Genomic DNA, 20,558 nt, shown 5'->3' on the forward strand with positions numbered 1-20,558 from the left:
TTTTGCTTGGTATAAAGAGAGCACTTTAGGAGGGGAATTGATTTTTTTTTTATACTATTTAGCACACTGGACTACTGCTGTATTAGATTTTGTTGTTGTTCTTGTTTAGTTGCTAAGTCATTTCCAACTCTTTTGCAACACCATGGACTGTAGCTCTTCCCAGGAGCTCTAGGTTCCTCTGTCCATGGGATTTCCTAGGTAAGAATACTGGAGTGGGTTGCCATTCCCTTCTCCAGGGAATCTTCCTGACCCAGGGATTGAACTCACATCTCCTGCATTGGCAGGTGGATTTTTTTTATCAGTAGGCCACGAGGGAAATCCTATTAGATTCCTGCTGCTGCTCCTGCTAAGTCGCTTCAGTCATGTCCGACTTTGTGCGACCCCATAGACAGCAGCCCACCAGGCTCCCCCGTCCCTGGGATTCTCTAGGCAAGAACACTGGAGTGGGTTGCCATTTCCTTCTCCAATGAATGAAAGTGAAAAGTGAAAGTGAAGTTGCTCAGTTGTGTCTGACTCTTAGCGACCCCATGGACTGTAGCCCACCAGGCTCCTACATCCATGGGATTTTCCAGGCAAGAGTACTGGAGTGGGGTGCCATTGCCTTCTCCGATTACATTCCTAGGAGGCATAAAAATAATGATAGGTATTTGCCACCGGCCTTTGGCGGGTATCCATTAAGTAAACAGTTAAATATACTTGAGGCCATTTCTTGGGCATCTCAAGCAAAATGGCCCATTTGTTTCTAATCAGTGCAGCAGCTTAGGCATCTGGCCATGTCTAGACAGAGGGTGAGCAATGGAAAATATCCATGATGTGACTGACCCATAATATCAGCCTTTCTCCTTTCATTCATATATATATATATATATATATATATATATATCTTGGTCTGTTTAACTGTTGATAGCTTGAAGAAGATTGAAGATGGAAGGAGAGCAAAAAATAATAAAGGGGTATATTTTTTTGCTGCTTAGGTATGTGTTTTTATTGTTGCCTTCTTTACATGTAAGGAACAAACTAGTAGAAAGGTATTAAATAACTTTCTCTACCATCAACAAATCAAAGGAAGAACTAGGTGTGGTAAAACCTACAAACTAGAGCTCTCTATATTTCCTAGAGAACTCTACAGGCAATGTGCTTTTTTCAGAAAGGTGATCTTCAATGCAATGATAATAAATATTGATGATTTGCACATATGAATTACCTCCTCACATTAATTCCTATTAAATCTCGGGTCATCCAAATATAAAGCTATTTCATAGCAATTACAGCTGAAACTGGGTTTGTCTGCATTTTCATTTCTGTCACACCATTTAGAAATAGGATTTTCTGTGTCTTAAAAATTCTTCCACCTACTTACCCCACTAGGATGATCCGGGTTTAATGTGATAATGTTTATGAAGCACTATGAACTCCGTGAAAGAAAAGGGTTATAAATGTGTAACATATTATGTTCAATTATCATTATGATTATTCCCTAAACATTGTGAAGCCCAATCTCTAACTTTTTTCCTGTACATGTAAGGTTCTAATTATCAGCAATGAACACATAGTAATCGATGGTTCCATATTTTAAGAATTTGAGTATGAATTTCAAAGATTTACAACACTAGGTAAGCAGGTAACTGCTACAGCACCCTATTGGTGCCTATGATCAGTTGGAGTTCCGGCGTCAGTGTTCAGGCTGCACAGAAAAAACAATAAAACCTGGTCAAAATTTCATTCCAACAAACGAAATCCAAAATCTACTCCAAAAATAAAAAAAAAAATTCAAAATGAATTTCACTAAAAAACACAAACTGACTTTCTAGTATTTTGCTAAACTATACATTTTCAAGATTTGAATAAAGCTGTGTGCAATAAATGTATTACTTCATTACAAATATCCCTTAATCATATGTTCATTGATGTGACCCTCATTCTATTAAAAGCAAAATTATACAAAGGTGAGTAAAATTGTAGATTTGCATAATTTAAAGCTCAATCAAATTCTCTGGGTGTGATATTGACAATACAAAATTAGCCTAAATTATATTCCCTAACTCTGAAATATGCATTATGAGCCCCGTGTGCATGTTCTACTGTTTTACTACCTATAATGAAATGCATGACTAGCTTAATAAGCAAGACATTTCAAAAACATATTTATTTCCCCTTCACAATCTAAAACGTGAGTAAAGATTAACACCATTTTCTCTGAATCAAAATCTTTGTTAATGATTGCAATTTCCTTTCAGGATGAGATTTCCTTCCCCAACAGGATGGTTATTTAAAAGTAAACTCTCACTTAAAAAAAAAAAAATACTAATAAACATGTCTATAATGTTTTTGAAGGCTAAATTTAAATGTAGAAAATGATTTTTTCTACCCAGGACTCATATTTTCTTCCAAGTGTTGCCTCAAATCTTATTCACTTATATAATATAAACAAAGAGATTGCCTTAAGAACTACTAGGCTTCATCACAGGCATATTTTCAGCTATCAAATCTTTCTTTTGTGGGTAGCTAATTTATTCATGAACAAATGCCAATATTTTATAAATGATTTACCCTGCTAAGTATGACATTTCTATTTTCTTGAAATTTGTTTAATTAGTGATATGCTTCTAATTTGAAAATGGGCATAATTCCCATTATGCCCACATAATGTGCCTTGGTAGTAAAATAAGATCACATCTAAAAGATCATGTTATCCTAACTTGAATAAGAGAAAGATAAAACATGCTGGTCAATGGTCCACTTTAGTCTTAGATTCAATCCAAATTAATTTTATACAGTTATTTGTATGAAGTAGACTCCAATTCTGAAATATGTTCAGAATATGATAAATAAGCAACAGTAATGAGGTTACTTTGAGGTCCAGTTAGATATTAGTACAGTTATATAAAAACAATGCTTCTAATCTGAGAGTAGGAAAAGTAGGCCATTACAAGATAGTGGGATTCATTTTGATATTTGGCAAAACTAATACAATTATGTAAAGTTTAAAAATAAAATAAAATTGGAAGAATAAAAAAAAAAAAAAAAAAAACAAGATAGTGGCAGATTAAAAAAAAAGTAACATTTGATTGTTCTTTCTCTAGAGAAAAGCATTGTTTTATAATCATTTTCAGAACGGTCTAGTGCTTATTTTAATAACGTGGTGGTTCTGTGGGAAAAAAAATGGAGATTTAATGAAAATTATAACCACTTAGCCTTATTAGCTTTAAAAATTTCTGACTTACACGTTAGTCAAAACAAATACCAGTGCAAGTCATAGCTCTAAAAATTTCTGACTTACACGTTAGTCAAAACAAATACCAGTACAAGTCATCTTTTTATTGTAAATGGTATCATAATGAGTATCAATCTCTCTCACTTGTATTTAACTCACTTTATTTTTGAGAATGAATTCTTTAATATACCATTTTCTCCTTTATTTAATCTCTAGTTCTTGTAAGAAATATCCTCAAAAGGGATATGGATACCTCTTATTCTCATATGGGGATAAAATACAAAAATATGTTTACCACAACTATATATTAAAGAACAGATGTTTTATATATCAATTATAGAATACTAAATATTTCACTCCTATTAAAATCTATATACACAAACAGAAATGTTAACTTCAAATGTATTTTATAAGGCATAGTAATAATATCTTGTACTTATATTTGTCAAAGAATATGGATCTAACTTATTGATGAGGAAGATCAGGCAAACATAATTTTACTAAAATTAAGGCAGAGAAGTTGAATGACTTCTCAAGGTTAGTAACTGATTTAGCCAGTTAGTAACTGAGAAACCCTGACTACTAGACAAGTCTTCTTCCCACTACTTCATTGTGCCTCCTATAGATGAGTTAAAAATGTCAGTAGACGTTCCTGTGTTCAACACACAGACCTGAAAATTTTGAGCTACGAGTTCTAAAAGTTTTAGAATTTTACTTTCCAGCATGGAAGAGAAAGAAAGGGAAAGGAGAATAAATAAAAACTACTATTCATGGATGCTATGTTAGAAGGCATACTAAGCCATTCTAAGCATTTATGTCACATGTGGAATGCTATATTCTTTCACTACTTCTTATTGTAGATCATACCATGGTAAAAGAGGTAAGCTGCTTATGTTTCTATGCTATTGCAGTAAAAATTCTAGGGTCATATAACCCACCTTTTATACGTGTGTAAGTTACAAAATGATTTGCAAAAGTCAAATTTACTTGAGTTTTGTATACGATGTACATTGGAGATATTTTAATGCAATATTTAAAAGTACAACTATGTTCTTTTCATAACTTTTAACTATTTAATTTTAATGCTTAATTGTTAGAAAAACACTATACAACTCAAAGTAATCATAATATGAAATCAAAATATGGAGAAAATGACAATGAGAGTAATGTAAAAACGTTAAATGTTTATTTGAACATTAAAAATGACCACTTCCAACATTTCCCATTGAAATGCAATTATCAGGAGATTGTAAGATTTGAGTTGCAGGCTTTGATGTATTAATTTTAGTTACTCATCAATGGTGGGATCAACAGGACACTCATTTGTATTGTTTTGGAGAAAGTAAGACCACTTAAATTTGGAAGAATAGGGAAATAGAGAAGGAAAACATAAAATAAGATGCTTTCTTTAAAGTCATAGAGGAATTGGTGAACTTGTTCAAATAACCATTTGTAATACTGAGGTAGTATCCAACTTTAATATACAGGTTATTACTAGTGTTCAAGTATTAAATGTCTAAATCATAAACTTTGGGGTTAATGGATTAAGGAGCATCCGTGAGGTCTGTAAAAAATTCTAAACAATATTTTTCTTTAAATTAAATATAATTTTCAAATGGAATACTATATGGCTGTCAAAAATGAAAAATGTTCCTGTGAGCAACAAATAAACCTTTATGCTACTGTCCCACAGAAAAGAATCCTAGCATAAAATTAAATAAAAATCTGTTAAGGTCTAGTTCCAATATGGTGATGTGAATTTAGCCACAAATAGAAAATTTCTTTCTATGAGTACTTAAGCTTCTCTTCACAGTTTCAAATAGAAAAGAGAGATTGTATTTGTGTAATTTTTAAGTATTACCCCAATCTATGCAAACTTTTAAGGCAGAAGTGATTATTATAGTTGGCTTTAGTCTATTTTGGTTAATTAAATATTACACAGAAATAATCCTGTTAGCAGATCTATGTATTAATAATGGCACAAAGACATGATCCTCTTTCTGATGGAATATGTTACTAATGAGTGAGCTAGCAGTAAGCCTGGACTTGGGACATTTTGTGCAATGGAACAGGAAAACTTAGCAAAAAAAAAAAAAAATCTAAGTCTTCAAAGGGAAGGGAGACTAGTGGGAACTGAAAAGGGAGAAACCTTGAATGGATTTATTATTTGGGTTTCTGGATTCAGCCATGCCTGAATCTATCCTTTGAAGTGTCAATTAAGTCACTCCATAAGTTACCTTTCAAAATTAAGTTTCCCATAAAAGAAAAAATGGCACAAAGATCACCAGGTTGTACAAATACTAGGTAGTGCCTTTTTTTTCTTTTTGTTCCAATTTTACAGCATCAATCCTCATTCCAAGAGTGACAAGCATCTTGGTGTAGAGCCACCATATATTTGCATATCAGCAATATAATAATGCTATGTTTTGACTGATGTGACAATAATGACACATGATTACAGACTTTTATGAGAATGCTGGCTGTTTTCCTGAGTAAAACACAAATGTGAAAGTGAAAAATAAAGCTTAAAGTTTTAATTTAAGAAAGGCTTTCCTTTTGCTTGCCAACTGGAATAGGGTGACTCTTAAGCCAAAAAAAAAAAAAAAATTGTATTGCATGTGTAAATAGGATGGAACATAAAGTGAGTGGTTAAATAGTTATGTGCATTGAGTTAACCCTCCTTAGATTATAGTCACAAAGATCTGTTAATTAATGAATTAGCCCTGTAGACTCTAAAATGCTGAGTGGCAGATCAACCTATTTTGGTTTGTAAGTCTCACTATCTTTCTATCCCTACAACTACAATTTCACCTATTATGTGAGTGACATATAGCTTAAATTCTTAGATCTGTAGATGAGATTTCACATTATAATAATTAGCATGACAGCTTTTGGTCATTGCAAATATTCTTTTAACAATGCAGTCGTAAGTGGTGTAAACCAATCCACGAAAACCAGGCCCAAAAGTATAAACTAATGTTTGTCATATCTTTCTAAGAAAGAAATAGAAGCAGAATATATGGTATAATCTGACAAGTATTTCAGAGGAGAGAAGTATGATATGAGTTGGGAAGTACAATCAGTTAAAATAATGATCCTTTGGAGGATGAAGAAAATTAGAGACAAATACTTCGTGGGAAAAAAAGTAAAAAGAAGGAGTCTGTCTAATGAATCTAACAAGTAAAAACATATTGCTTTAAATAAAGATGCTATGCTATGATTTTTTTTCTGTGGGGTATGTGCTACAGCCTTTTTCCACTGATAATGCCAGTTGCAGTAAAGTTTCTCTGGGTGGTAATAGTCTCCCATTCTTAAAGGAAATATTTAAGAGGAAAGAGGACCCATTTCTCACAATCCTTCTAATTTCTAACAAGCTATGTATCTCTGCTTTACAAGAGAACATTTCTACTTAACAATGGGAATATTAGAGTGCCTGTGTATGTCTTCCAACACAGTACAAGACATCAAAGGGGAGGGAAACTAATGATTATGAGGGTAAGGCAGGAAACAGTCCATAAAAAGAAAGATGTAGACCACACCCTGGTGGGAGTTAGTAGAAACGATTATAGAGAAATTCTATCTGTTCTCCTTCGACTTTTTCTTGCCATATCACTTATGTGGCAAGGCATTATATGTAATTTCTCTTTTCCAGTCAACTTACTTGCTCCTACCATCACTTTCATTGATACTTTATCAAATTCTTCAATGACAATCTTAGCTGAAGGGCAATTGTTTTCAATAAATATTGATATGTCATCTTAAGATCTTTGGAAAAGTGCTGTTTTGGTTACCAAATGAGCAGCAAAGAGAGAAGATAATGAGGTATAAAAGGTCAAGGAAGGAGAGACCAATGTTCAAATTGATTTTGAGAAAATAAATATGAATAAAAATATTCATATATATATTTAATAGTATAAATATATTTGAAATTATCTATTATAGAGTGCCTGATGAACTATGGAATGAGGTTCATGACATTGTACAGGAGACAGGGATCAAGACCATCCCCATGGAAAAGAAATGCAAAAAAGCAAAATGGCTGTCTGGGGAGCCCTTACGAATAGCTGTGAAAAGAAGAGAAGTGAAAAGCAAAGGAGAAAAGGAAAGATATAAACATCTGAATGCAGAGTTCCAAAGAATAGCAAGAAGAGATAAGAAAGCCTTCCTCAGCGATCAATGTAAAGAAATAGAGGAAAACAACAGAATGGGAAAGACTAGGGTTCTCTTCAAGGAAATCAGAGATACCAAAGGAATATTTTATGCAAAGATGGGCTCAATAAAGGATAGAAATGGTATGGACCTAACAGAAGCAGAAGAGATTAAGAAGGGATAGCAAGAATACACAGAAGAACTGTACAAAAAAGAGCTTCACGACCCAGATAATCACGATGGTGTGATCACTCACCCAGAGCCAGATATCCTGGAATGTGAAGTCAAGTGGGCCTTAGAAAGCATCACTACAAACAAAGCTAGTGGAGGTGATGGAATTCCAGTTGAGCTATTCCAAATTCTGAAATATGATGCTGTGAAAGTGCTGCACTCAATATGCCAGCAAATTTGGAAAACTCAGCAGTGACCACAGGACTGGAAAAGGTCAGTTTTCATTCCAATCCCAAAGACAGGCAATGCCAAAGAATGCTCAAACTACTGCACAATTGCACTCATCTCACACGCTAGTAAAGTAATGCTCAAAATTCTCCAAGACAGGCTTCAGGAATATGTGAACCATGAACTTCCGGATGTTCAAGCTGGTTTTAGAAAAGGCAGAGGAACCAGAGATCAAATTGCCAACATCCGCTGGATCATAGAAAAAGCAAGAGAGTTCCAGAAAAGCATCTATTTCTGCTTTATTGACTATGCCAAAGCCTTTGACTATGTGGACCACAATACACTGTGGAAAATTCTGAAAGAGATGGGAATACCAGACCACCTGATCTGCCTCTTGAGAAATTTGTATGCAAGTCAGGAAGCAACAGTTAGAACTGGACATGGAACAGCAGACTGGTTCCAAATAGGAAAATGAGTTCGTCAAGGCTGTATATTGTCACCCTGTTTATTTAACTTCTATGCAGAGTACATCATGAGAAATGTTGGACTGGAAGAAGCACAAGCTGGAATCAAGACTGCCAGGAGAAATATCAATAACCTCAGATATGCAGATGACACCACCCTTATGGCCAAAAGTGAAGAGGAACTAAAAAGCCTCTTGATGAAAGTGAAAGTGGGGAGTGAAAAAGTTGGCTTAAAGCTCAACATTCAGAAAACGAAGATCATGGCATCTGGTCCCATCACTTCATGGGAAATAGATGGGGAAACAGTGTCAGACTTTATTTTTCTGGGCTTCAAAATCACTGCAGATGGTGACTGCAGCCATGAAATTAAAAGATGCTTACTCCTTGCAAGGAAAGTTATGACCAACCTAGATAGCATATTCAAAAGCGGAGACATTAATTTGCCAACAAAGGTTCATCTAATCAAGGCTATGGTTTTTCCTGTGGTCATGTATGGATGTGAGAATTGGACTGTGAAGAAGGCTGAGCGCAGAAGAATTGATGCTTTTGAACTGTGGTGTTAGAGAAGACTCTTGAGAGTCCCTTGGACTTCAAGGAGATCCAACCAGTCCATTCTGAAGGCGATCAACCCTGGGATTTCTTTGGAAGGAATGATGCTAAAGCTGAAACTCCAGTACTTTGGCCACCTCATGCGAAGAGTTGACTCATTGGAAAAGACTCTGATGCTGGGAGGGATTGGGGGCAAGAGGAGAAGGGGACGACAGAGGATGAGATGGCTGGATGGCATCACTGACTCGATGGACATGAGTCTGAGTGAACTCCGGGAGTTGGTGATGGACAGGGAGGTCTGGCGTGCTGCGATTCATGGGGTTGCAAGGAGGACACGACTGAGTGACTGATCTGATCTGATCTGATTATGAATATATATATACATATATTAAATTACATCATAAAATATGTGTTCTTTTTAACATAGGGGCATCAAGATTGTGTCTGCTACTTTTATAGTCAAACAACATTTTATTCACCTTGCTTTTAATTCTTCAGTGACATCTTCACCAAACACTGTATAGGTGAGATCATGAATTTTGCATATTAGAATGGTAAGCTTATATTCTTTGAATAAGCTCTCACTTTTTTTTCCTGAATAAAAATTGTTCACAGGGGGAAAAGGGATGTTTTATAGGTTTAACTCTTATACCAAAGTTTGGTTTACTTTTCACATGTGGGTTGGATTTAATATCCACTTCTGGTATGTTAGTCTCAAAAGAAGGGAAAATCATTTAAGATTCCATCCTATTTACTGAAAAATATCAGATTAAAAATATATTCCAGTGTTAAATCATGTTTTGTCATTGTCAAACATGTAGGCAAAAAATTAAATATGAAAATTATTCAAAGAGATTGACATTCCTTTTGCAAAAGCATTTACTAGATTTTTTTGTTTGGCTTTCTTCCCCCAAAAAATGCACTGGCAGAAAATAGAGCAATGTGCCTTTGTATTTTATGATGTTATTACAATAAACATTTCAAAATAATATTTTATTTTGTTACTAGAAAGCCAGTTCATGAAGGCTATTTGTTTTCCAAAATTTAGGAGCTTCATGTTCTGGATTTGTTTTATCTGTTATTAAGATGACAATATCAATTTTTAACATTTAAGAAACATGTACTGTACCAGTAGCTCTAAACAATGAAATACAGTCATACAAAGGTTAACTAAGTATAAACATGCAAAAGGAGAAGTCTCCCTTCAATCATAAAGTGATGTTTTTTTCTGTTCAGCAGTTCATGTTACTGCTGTTCATGCTAATTAATTAAAGGAGCTGTTGCTGTAATGTGCAAACAGGGAATCTGAGAAACTGAGAGGGCTTTTAGATCTCCAAGTGAAGTTAAGTCAGTCTTGACACAAGCAATAAAATGTAATGAAATCACTTGTCATTGCTAAGCTTGTGAAAACTGTGAAGTTTGACTAGGGAGTAAAAGGATTATAATTAGATTTCCAATAGGATAATAACTAAATGGCAGAACGCAGTAAAGAGAAGATGTCACTTTGTTAGCTAATGGTACTGCAGTTTGGCTTTAGTTTTTACCATCTCACTTGTAGTTGTGCTAATTTAATTTACTTTAATCAGCAAAAGTGCACTACACAAATGGTATTTGGGTGTCATTTGCAAAAATCATTGATCTGAAGGTACACTTAATGAGAACTGATATGTTTATTTTATGTGAAAAGGAGATTAATTGATAAAACGGTTGATGTGTGTCTTGCAGGCCTCCAACTTTGTTATGAGAATCTGGGTTGGAGGATATTAGTATACATCCTTCACTTCCAGAAATAGTGGACACTGCTATCAGAATGGGTGTGTATTCATTTTTTGATCTCCTTATAGTATACAGGAGGAGTTGCTATATAGACCATTAAAATATAAGGAATACAGAAATCCTTTTATCAGAAGGTGATCTATGCATAATAACTTGTCTGTCAAACAACACTCAAAGCATAAAAGACATAAAATAACTAAGCTGAAGAGATCTAGAATACATATAAGTATAGCAGTACATGGGCAGTTTGTGGAAATTATCATAAAACTGTACAGGACTTTATTACTTAGAATGATAGCCAAGCAACATTCTTCCAAATCCTCTTTAAGTCCTCTCAAGGAAATGTTACAATGCAACTAATTGAATTTCAAAGAGAAATCACTAAGTGAATGACAGATTTGTATCCATCAGAGATACTGACAATAGGAAGAAAAAAGACTTCACTGATGCTGGAATTATTTGCTGCGATGGAGATGGGTTGTGAAAATAGCATTGTATTAGCATGCAGGAATTGACCCTCACAGACAATTCTAGGGAATAATCATCCAAGTTAAAAAATTTCCTGTTAAAGAATGTGGAACAAGCTGCCACAAACCAGAAGGAGGGAAGTGAAAAAGATGAAAATAGCATCAAAATATGTCAAAAAAGAAAGATAACACAAAAGAACAAAATTATCAGGCAGAAAGGAAAAATAGTGGTTAAAATTGCATTTTATGTCCACCAACCATTATATATTGTCTCAAGTTCCTAGGTACATATAAAAGTAATTTCTCAATTCTGTACATCTTAAACAAAAAAGTAATATTATTGGGATGTTGGGAGAGGGTTGGATGATTTGGGACAATGGCATTGAAATATGTATAATATCATATGTGAAACGAGTCACCAGTTCACCAGTCCAGGTTCAATGCACGATACTGGATGCTTGAGACTGGTGCACTGGGACGACCCAGAGGGATGGTATGGGGAGGGAGGAGGGAGGAGGGTTCAGGATGGGGAACACATGTATACCTGTGGCAGATTCATTTTGATATATGGCAAAACCAATACAATATTGTAAAGTTAAGTAAAATAAAATTTAATAAAAACAGAATGAAAAAACAAAACAAAAAATATCATTTGAATTTATTGATTCAATGAACTATTTTTAAGATTAATTATGATAATATTTTCAGGCATCTATTCACCTAGTTAATAGAATAAATCAATTTCTGCTCATAAAGTAATTTCTTTTAGATATTAAATTGTGATTCTACTATCATATTAATATAAGGCATTTACTCTAGTTTTTCATAAATTGATGATAAGAACTTTATCATTTATCATACTTATATATTGTGCTAAGGAAGGTGAGAATATGAACTTTTTCATTTTTACCATATTTATTCAAGAATACTATTTAACATAACCCAAAAGGCAGATATTTGATAAAAGTTATTAACCATCATATTTTACCATATATATGGAAAATATTAACCACAAATGCTAGAAAATTTGACTTATAATTTGAAAAGTATATATAAGTTAATCTCCTTGCTTTAAAATTGTTCTATCTCAATCCTTTTAAAAGTAGACCAAATTTTCTCATATTTAGCTAGCAAAAACTAAGGAAGATTATTAAAATTATACTCACTGAATACAAATATTAAATGTGCCCTCTCCTAATCACAAGTTAATATCAAAAGCCATTCTTTGAAGACTTCACTAAAATAAAAGACTGAGCCAAATAGTGAATGTAACTTTTCCTTATATCATCTAATTGGCCTTCTATGAATAAGTTATCTTTTTGTTGCACTGAAATGCAACTTTAGGACAGTTCAAAATTTATATTTATTTCAGAGTCAGGAAAGATGCTATTACTGGGGACTAAAGGAATTTGTATATAATACAGATAGATATAGATAAAGATTCATGGGCTTCCCTGGTGGCTCAGACAGTAAAGAATCCGCCTGCATTGTGGGAGACCTGGGTTGGATCCCTGGGTTGAGAAGAACCCCTGGAAAAGGAAATGGCAACCCACTGCAGTATTCTTGACTGGAAAATCCCATGGACAGAGGAAACACACACACACAGATATATATATATATAGATATATATATGTATATATAATAGCTATGAATGGTGAGTATAAGATTAAAGGATAATAAAGATACAACCTGCTGATAGTTTACCTTCTACAGTTCCAAAGATGACCTTATATCTCACTTAAAGAAGGGCCCAATCAAGCTCAATGCTCCTTAAAGATTCAGTCTATATTTGTGTTTTACAGATTCACTAGGGACCATATGCTTCAGACTTGCTCAATCCTACCTTGGACCTGTGGTGGCAACCTTAAATAGTGGTAGCCCACAAATAGTGGGGATTTATTTATCAATTTCACAGTGGTAAATTGATTGGATAAACACCGAGTCTCATTCAAATTGGCTTTGCTCACACAGACACAGCCTTTAAGTTGAGAGAAGAAAGTAGGTAAGCTAAAGAGGCACAAGACAAAGCAAAAGCTTTATGAGCTACACATGCATGTTTCCACACCTAGTAAAGTTAATACATTAGTTAAGTCTATCCAGCTGCAGCAGAATCAGGCATTCCCAGAAGATCCATGATCTTTGACACTCCTAGATTTGCAAAGATGATGTGCAAAACTTCACGAGTGAGGATTTCTAAATTTTCTGAAACTGCCACATAAAATGGTGATCCACAGACAAACCCACATGGATCTTTTGGTCATATCTGGTTCTGTTGTCTTCATATTGATCCAGTCATTACACTATGGAAAGGCACTGATTAGTTAAACCTCCAAAAGGTAACATTTCTATGGTTGTTTCCTTTTTGAAAGTTAGGTAATTTTTTTTCTTTTTTTATTAGAGTGAGACATGAATATGAAAATAAATGTAATCTGCATACAGAGGGCTAGAAAACTGTATTAGAAAGACACAGAGAAACTCCAGTGGTCAAATTTCAATTTTTAATTTTAGTTGTGTTTGCACTCCAATGAGACTATATTGATTTGTTTTGCCTATTTTCTTACTACTAAATACTTTTAAATATTTTAAAGGATCTAAGCAATTATGGGAATCCTACAAATTATGAATTACAAGTCCTGCTTTTATTTTCATAGTCAGTTTCTAAAATATGTAAATTTGGCACCAGAACTTAAATATTGATAAAAATGTTGCCTAGAATACTTTGCAAATATTGATAGGTTATGATTATTGTACCACTGTCTTTTAAAAACAGTAAAGTAGCAAGATTTAAAAACTGTATTATTGTACACTTATAAAAAGGTAAATTATATTCACATTTTGTATTTTTAGAATATGCCTAACTTCTAAATGTACATTCTTTTAACAAGTAAACATACAAGAAATTTCCTCACATTGTGTATGTAAAATTCTTAGTCCCTAAATACATAGTCTCAATAAACATTACAGACTTTTACCCTATCATGAAGTAAGAAAAGTTTAACTTATTTATTTACGTTACTTATATGAAAAGTATCAACAAAGGAGCTCATCCTCATCCAATCCTCTGGGATCACATATTAAGCAGTTGTAGAAAGAAGTACACTATTTACTGTACCTTGCATAGCAGTACTATCATGTAGAGTTCCAGTGTTTTCTATTTCAATATCTGGAATCACAGTATCTGAAAGAAGTGACACTCAAGATTAAGGCATATTCAATTTTTCCTGACTCCATTTGAGTAAAAACTCTCAGCTGGTCAGGGTCTTGGTCCTATAGTAAACACGAGACTTTGAGTGGCGTTTTGATTTTTTTTTATGTCAATATATATATATATATATATATATATATATATATTTTATTTTATTTTATTTTTAAACTTTACATAATTGTATTAGTTTTGCCAAATATCAAAATGAATCCACCACAGGTATACATGTGCTCCCCATCCTGAACCCTCCTCCCTCCCCATACCATCCCTCTGGGTCATCCCAGTGCGCTAGCCCCAAGCATCCAGTATCGTGCATTGAATGTCAATATATTTTTAATGGTAGTGTTTAGAGAACCACTGACTGAAACTTCCCAGCCTGGCCATGCACTATAGTAAACACAGGCATGAGTTATCTTACAAAAGGTGGTCCTGGTAAGGAATGCAGAACTAACAAGCTACTAACAACTGGAAGAATTCTGGAAAGGTCAAAAGGAGAGAGGAAACACCAGTCCATATGTCCTACCAACCTCCTAGAATCCTTCTCACTGGAATCTATCTTTGCTGAGTGATGTGCATGCCACTAGAAAGGACCCTGAGTCAAGAGTGATTGGCCAGAGACAACTTGGAAACTAATCTAACTATCATAAAATCCAAGACTGTGAGCCACATGGCAAAGCAGTTCTCCTGGGTTCCCTTACCCTCCTGCTGTCCACCTAGGGGGGCCCCTTCCCAATAAAGTAACTTGTGCCTCCTTGGACAATCCATTGCCAAGTGTTAGGCAAGAGCTCACTCTTGTGCCCTAGAAAGGGTCCTCTTTCCTATAACAGTAAGAAGGAGGATTATAAACCTTAGTTAAATTCTACAATTGGGCATATATTTCCAGGTATATAGTAAATACTTCTTTATTCATTTTACTCTCTAGAGATAAACCTCAGGAAAATAATATATCCATATAAACCCCCTCAGACTATCAGGTAACATGCTCTATGAAATAAAGAAAAAGTTAATATAATTACCCCATTCTTATGTATATTTTCCATTTGTGAAATGTGATAGATGATGATTATCTCTATGGTAAATGTACATGAACACTAAAACACAGACTATGATTTCTGGTCTTTATTTAGTACTGGCTCTTGGGACCAAGAGATACATGAATTGTTTAAAACAAAAACAAAAAAAATAAAAACTTGAGGAGAAGAAACAAGGAGATGGGTTTCTTATTTTCAATTTTCAATATGATTACCTAAAAGTTATTCATATTCATGAAACACAGTTTAATATGTTCATTTCTATATATAAATTGCTCAGACCCCCTTGGGTAATATAATAACAGAAGCCTATGTATCATCCAATGTCATCAAGGATTAATGTGAGAAAGAAATTATTTGAATACAAGTTACCCACATGCTGTAAAAACAGCCTCTTTTCCTTTATAACAGAGAACACTGGAGCTACAGTGGAATTCACATATGGGTGGATTTCAAATATATAAAAAAACTCAAGGGTCCTCATAATTACATCTTCAGAGCCTCAAATAATGAGTGTACTGAACATTTGCTCCATTTCTGATTCCCATTGTCTAAGATGTTCCACAGTATGAAATATCGATGTATTATTATTTATCCTCTCTCTTTTGTGTCTCAATGAGGCATAGCTGTCATGAGCTAATAATCTAGTTCTGTATTCCTATTGACTGTGATGACAATGATTTAAGATAGTCACAGCAAAAAGGGAATTGAATTTTTAGGAGGTAAAAATATGATTGAACATTTGTATGGAATTGTCTATTTGTTCTCAGTATATGGCACTTGAAGAAACACTATTTCAGTTCATGCTTGTGTCATATCATGTACGGAATGTGTGTACATGCATGTATGAAATTCTTAGGCTCATCCTTTTTATATACACATATCAGTTAAATATACCAGCTGTTAATATGCTATGAAAGAAGAACTTGAGTAGCCTATGAGATAAAATTATGTTGTAGACTTTCATCATTTAAAATAGAATCAGAAAAATTTGGAATTAAGAGATTTCATGAGAAGCACCTCTTCTCACAGGAGCTCCAGTAATTTATTTAGAACATTCTTTTTCAACCAGGCACTCTTGAAGCCCTCATCACTGATACAATCCGCACTAAAGGAACCACCTTTCTAAAAGCTCATTAAAATAAATGAAACATTAAAACAAAGAGCACATTTTATCATGAATGGAGATAAAATGCATTTTAAGTGTAGGGAAGTTATCAATATTACTTCTGCAAAAACCAGGAGGATTCCCTGTTACTCCTAAACTATTATATTTATATCTCCCAGGATAGGGATTATTTTGACAGATTAAATTAATGACCTAAAACACTTGGCTTCAAATTGATGTATTAATTGTGTGCTTAGTCACTCATTCATGCCCAGTTCTTTGCGACCTCATGGACTGTAGCCCTCCAGGATCCCCTTTCCATGGAGATTCTCCAGGCAAGAATACTAGAGTGGATTTTCATGCCCTCCTTCATGGGATCTTCCGAACCCAGTGATCGAACCCAGTTCTCTTTACCATTTGAGCCACTTGGGAAGCCCTGATGTATTAATTGTTCCTGGACAAAATCTCTCCCATTCCATCTCCCTCCCTAACCCCCTCCCCTTTGTGTACCCTAATTGTGAAGTTCCAATTCACACATTACCTTTCAACATCCTTAGTCCACTGTCACTAGTAGTGGCTTGCTTAAATGCTTGCTCCACTTGCTCCCTGCACTTTGATTCAAATTCCAAGGCTTCTTGTAGTTTTTTCTTTGCTTTTTTCTCCTTCTTTAGGCGCTTTTGCATGGTAGCTAAAATATGGAAAGGGAAGTAGTTTTCAAAGGCTTGGTCATTGAAATCAAGTTGCCAGTTTTGATGAATTATAAAAAATATATACAGAGATTCAGGTAGATATATAAATGTATGATTAGCTTCTGTTGATTCCAGTTATCATTAGACTCAACCAAAGAATATTCAGTCATATAACTGATTTGTTATTGCTTTCACATCTCCAGTAAGTAAGCTCTATAATACACATGCATTTGTACAATGTTGGTGGTAGTACTGGAAAACTGTTTTCTACCTTGACTACATGGATTTAGTGATAACATGAAATATTTTATAAACTTGTTAAGAAAAGTATTCTTATTATTCATCAGGTTATTCCTATACATACTTAAAAATACAAAAAAAAATCCTGAAAGTATTTATTGAGTTTCAAAACATGGTATGTTTTTTAAAACTTACAATGTCCAGGGTCTATTTCTCTGAGATGTTACTACTTTTAAGGGAAAATATCTATCTCTTTAAGTATATGCACATATCATGGGACTCTGCATCTCTCCATATATTTATATTTGAACCTATCTACACATTTTAAAGAGAATAATATTCAGCAATCATTTTATTAAGCAATCTATAAAAGCACAATAGCATTTTTCATAAACAGTAAAGGAAATGAAGAGTTACAAACAATTATAACTCAACTCTCAAGGCTTTTTATCCTAACAAGAAACTTTAACTGCCTTAATGTATAATTGTTACTATACTCTGAAACCTTGAAATCTGTGATAATTTCTCAAATAGAATTAGTGAACTTTAGTAATAATATTGGTACACAGCAGGGCTTTAACAGGGTTCTAAGCAAACCGACCTTCATATTCTTCCAAAATCAGTTTGTAAAAATTAAGATATTAATATCATGGCAATAAAAAATTATTCAAGGAACATTAAGCAAAATTATAAATTATATGATATTTTAAAAGTTAAAATATTCATATACATTTAAAATATTTCAGTCACAGTAAACTGAATATGATGCTAATTTGAATTTCAATTGCTTTATCTCACATTTCAATGTCTTTCCATATAAATGACCTTCACAACTTGAAAAGAGTCAGTTACTCATCTAAATGTGTGCATATTTCAGAGGACTAAGGTAATAACAAGATGAAAATCTTGAAATAAAAACACTGAGAATGTATAATTCTTGTTCCATTTTTGATAAAAGGCTGATAAATAAGGTTAAACATAAAAATATTTTACTATTATAATTGTACAATATTACATCTACTATGTCTAGGAATTTTTAAAAGAAAATAGATGTGTTATCAATTACAAAGATTGACCTGAAGAGTCTATAAGGAGTAAACAGAAATCAGTATGGGTAGATCCCTAAAAGTTAGATGCCAATTTTAATGTATGTAGTTTTTCATAAATCAATTTGTGAATGTTAGTATATTAAACATATAATTATTTCATTTTTGTTGTTGTTTAATCACTGTCATGTCTGATTCTTTTGAGACCCCATGGACTGCAACCTGACAGTCTCCTCTGTCCATGGGATTTTCTAGACAAGAATACTGGAGTGGGTTGTTATTTCCTTCTCCAGGGTATCTGCCTGACCCAGGGATCAAACCCATGTCTCCTGCATTGCAGGTGGATTCTTTATCACTGAGCCATCAGGGAAGCCAATAATTATTTGTTACTTTAGTATAAATAATTTCCCTACAAAAAAAATGTGCTTTTATGACTCTTAATCATAATAATTCACAATTGCCCTCTGCTCTTTCATAGTAGCAGATTAGTTACCTTGCTTGTTTAACTTATAAGCAGAGTACATCATGTGAAATACCAGCTGGATGAACCACAAGCTGGGATGAAGATTGCCAGGAGAAATTTCAACTGCTTCAGATATGCAGATAACCCCACCCTAATGTCCAAAAGTGAAGAGGAACTAAGGAGCCTCTTGATGATGATGAAAGAGGAGAGTGAAAGCTGACTTGAAACTCAACATTCAAAAAACTATGATCATGGAATCTGATCTCACCACTTCATGGCAAATAGAAGGGGAAAAGTGGAAGCAGTGACAGGTTTTCTTTTTATGGGGCTGTAAAATCACTTCTGGAGAAGGCAATAGCACCCCACTCCAGCACTCTTGCCTGGAAAATCCCATGGATGGAGGAGCCTGGTGGGTTGCAGTCCATGGGGTTGTGAAGAGTCGGACACGACTGAGCGACTTCACTTTCACTTTTCACTTTCATGCATTGGAGAAGGAAATGGCAGCCACTCCAGTGTTCTTGCCTGGAGAATCCCAGGGATGGGGGAGCCTGGTGGACTGCCGTCTATGGGGTCGCACAGAGTCGAACATGACTGAAGCGACTTAGCAGCAGAAACAGCAGCAAAATCACTGCAGAGGATGACTGCAGTCATGAAATTAAGAGACACTTTTTTTTTGGATGGAAGCTGTGACAAACCTAGACAGTATATTAAAAAGCAGAGACATCAGTTTGCCAATAAATTTCCGTATAGTCAAAGCTATGGTTTTTCCAGTAGTCATATACGGATGAGTGTGTTGGACCACAAAAAAGGCTAAGTGCAGAAGAATTGATGCTTTCAAATTGTGCTGCTGGAGAAGACTCTTGAGAGTCTCTTGGACTAAAAGGAGAGCAAACCAGTCAATCCTAAAGGAAAACAACACTGAACATTCATTGGAAGGACTGATGCTGGAGATGAAGCTCCCATAATTTGGCCACCTGGTATGAAGTGCCAACACATTGGAAATGACCCTGATGGTGGGAAAGATTGAAGGCACAAGGAGAAGAGAGAGGCACAGGATGAAATGAATACATAGCATCACCAACTTAGTGTACATGAATTTGAGCAAACTGTGGGAGATAGAGGAGGACAAGGAAGCCTGCTATGCTGCAGTCCACGGAGTTACAAAGAGTCAGACACGACTTACTGAATGAACAGCAATCATAATAATACATATCGCATACCAAATATCAAAAATGTACTAATTTCTCCAAACCTTAGAAAGATAATTTAGCCTTTGTTTTCTAGTATTTAATGACTTCAGCAAGATAAGATAATGTTTAATTCTTCTGAAATGCAAAGGTTAAATTTCCATTTTGAACTAAGCTTATAATTTCTAGGCCTTAAGGAAAATATCTATAAAATTTAAACTTCTTGATACAAATTTATGAATATAATGTTATTTTGGAATAATATAAAGTTAGTGGATTTTACTTAAATGGAGTAATCCTTCCTTGTTTAGGGAAGTATTATGTGGGTTGTAAATTTTCTCTCCCTTTTTTGCCTCTCCTTCATACTCTTTAACTCTTACTTAACGTTTGCTTTGTGATCATTCTAGAGAAGATTAAGCAAAGAAAGGAAAGAAGCTAAAAACACAGTAACCACTTGCTGCTGTATAGTAATTTATGGGAAATATAGGAAGAGGTGGAAATTATTGGTTAAAGTAAAATTTTGAATTTTCTTTGATTTTGATACAAGCTAGTCTCATTATCCATGTCTGCA

The 20,558-nt window shown here is 34.3% G+C and overlaps 1 protein-coding gene across 2 annotated transcripts in view; it reads right to left on the minus strand.

Moving 5' to 3' along the window:
* Positions 1 to 1,553: 1,553 nt before the first annotated feature.
* DACH2 (dachshund family transcription factor 2) overlaps positions 1,554 to 20,558 on the minus strand; it is an 873,940-nt gene continuing 854,935 nt past the window's right edge. For both annotated transcript variants that reach the window (XM_070785446.1, XM_070785445.1), the window contains 3 exons: positions 16,904 to 17,050; positions 14,131 to 14,196; positions 1,554 to 1,684 (listed from right to left, as the gene is read on the minus strand). In XM_070785446.1, coding sequence (XP_070641547.1) covers positions 1,680 to 1,684; positions 14,131 to 14,196; positions 16,904 to 17,050 — 218 coding nt within the window. In that variant the 3' untranslated portion in view covers positions 1,554 to 1,679. The remainder of the gene's footprint in view (positions 1,685 to 14,130; positions 14,197 to 16,903; positions 17,051 to 20,558) is intronic.

This window comes from Bos indicus, chromosome X (genome assembly GCF_029378745.1).
Source record: "Bos indicus isolate NIAB-ARS_2022 breed Sahiwal x Tharparkar chromosome X, NIAB-ARS_B.indTharparkar_mat_pri_1.0, whole genome shotgun sequence".
NCBI classification, from domain to species: domain Eukaryota; kingdom Metazoa; phylum Chordata; class Mammalia; order Artiodactyla; family Bovidae; genus Bos; species Bos indicus.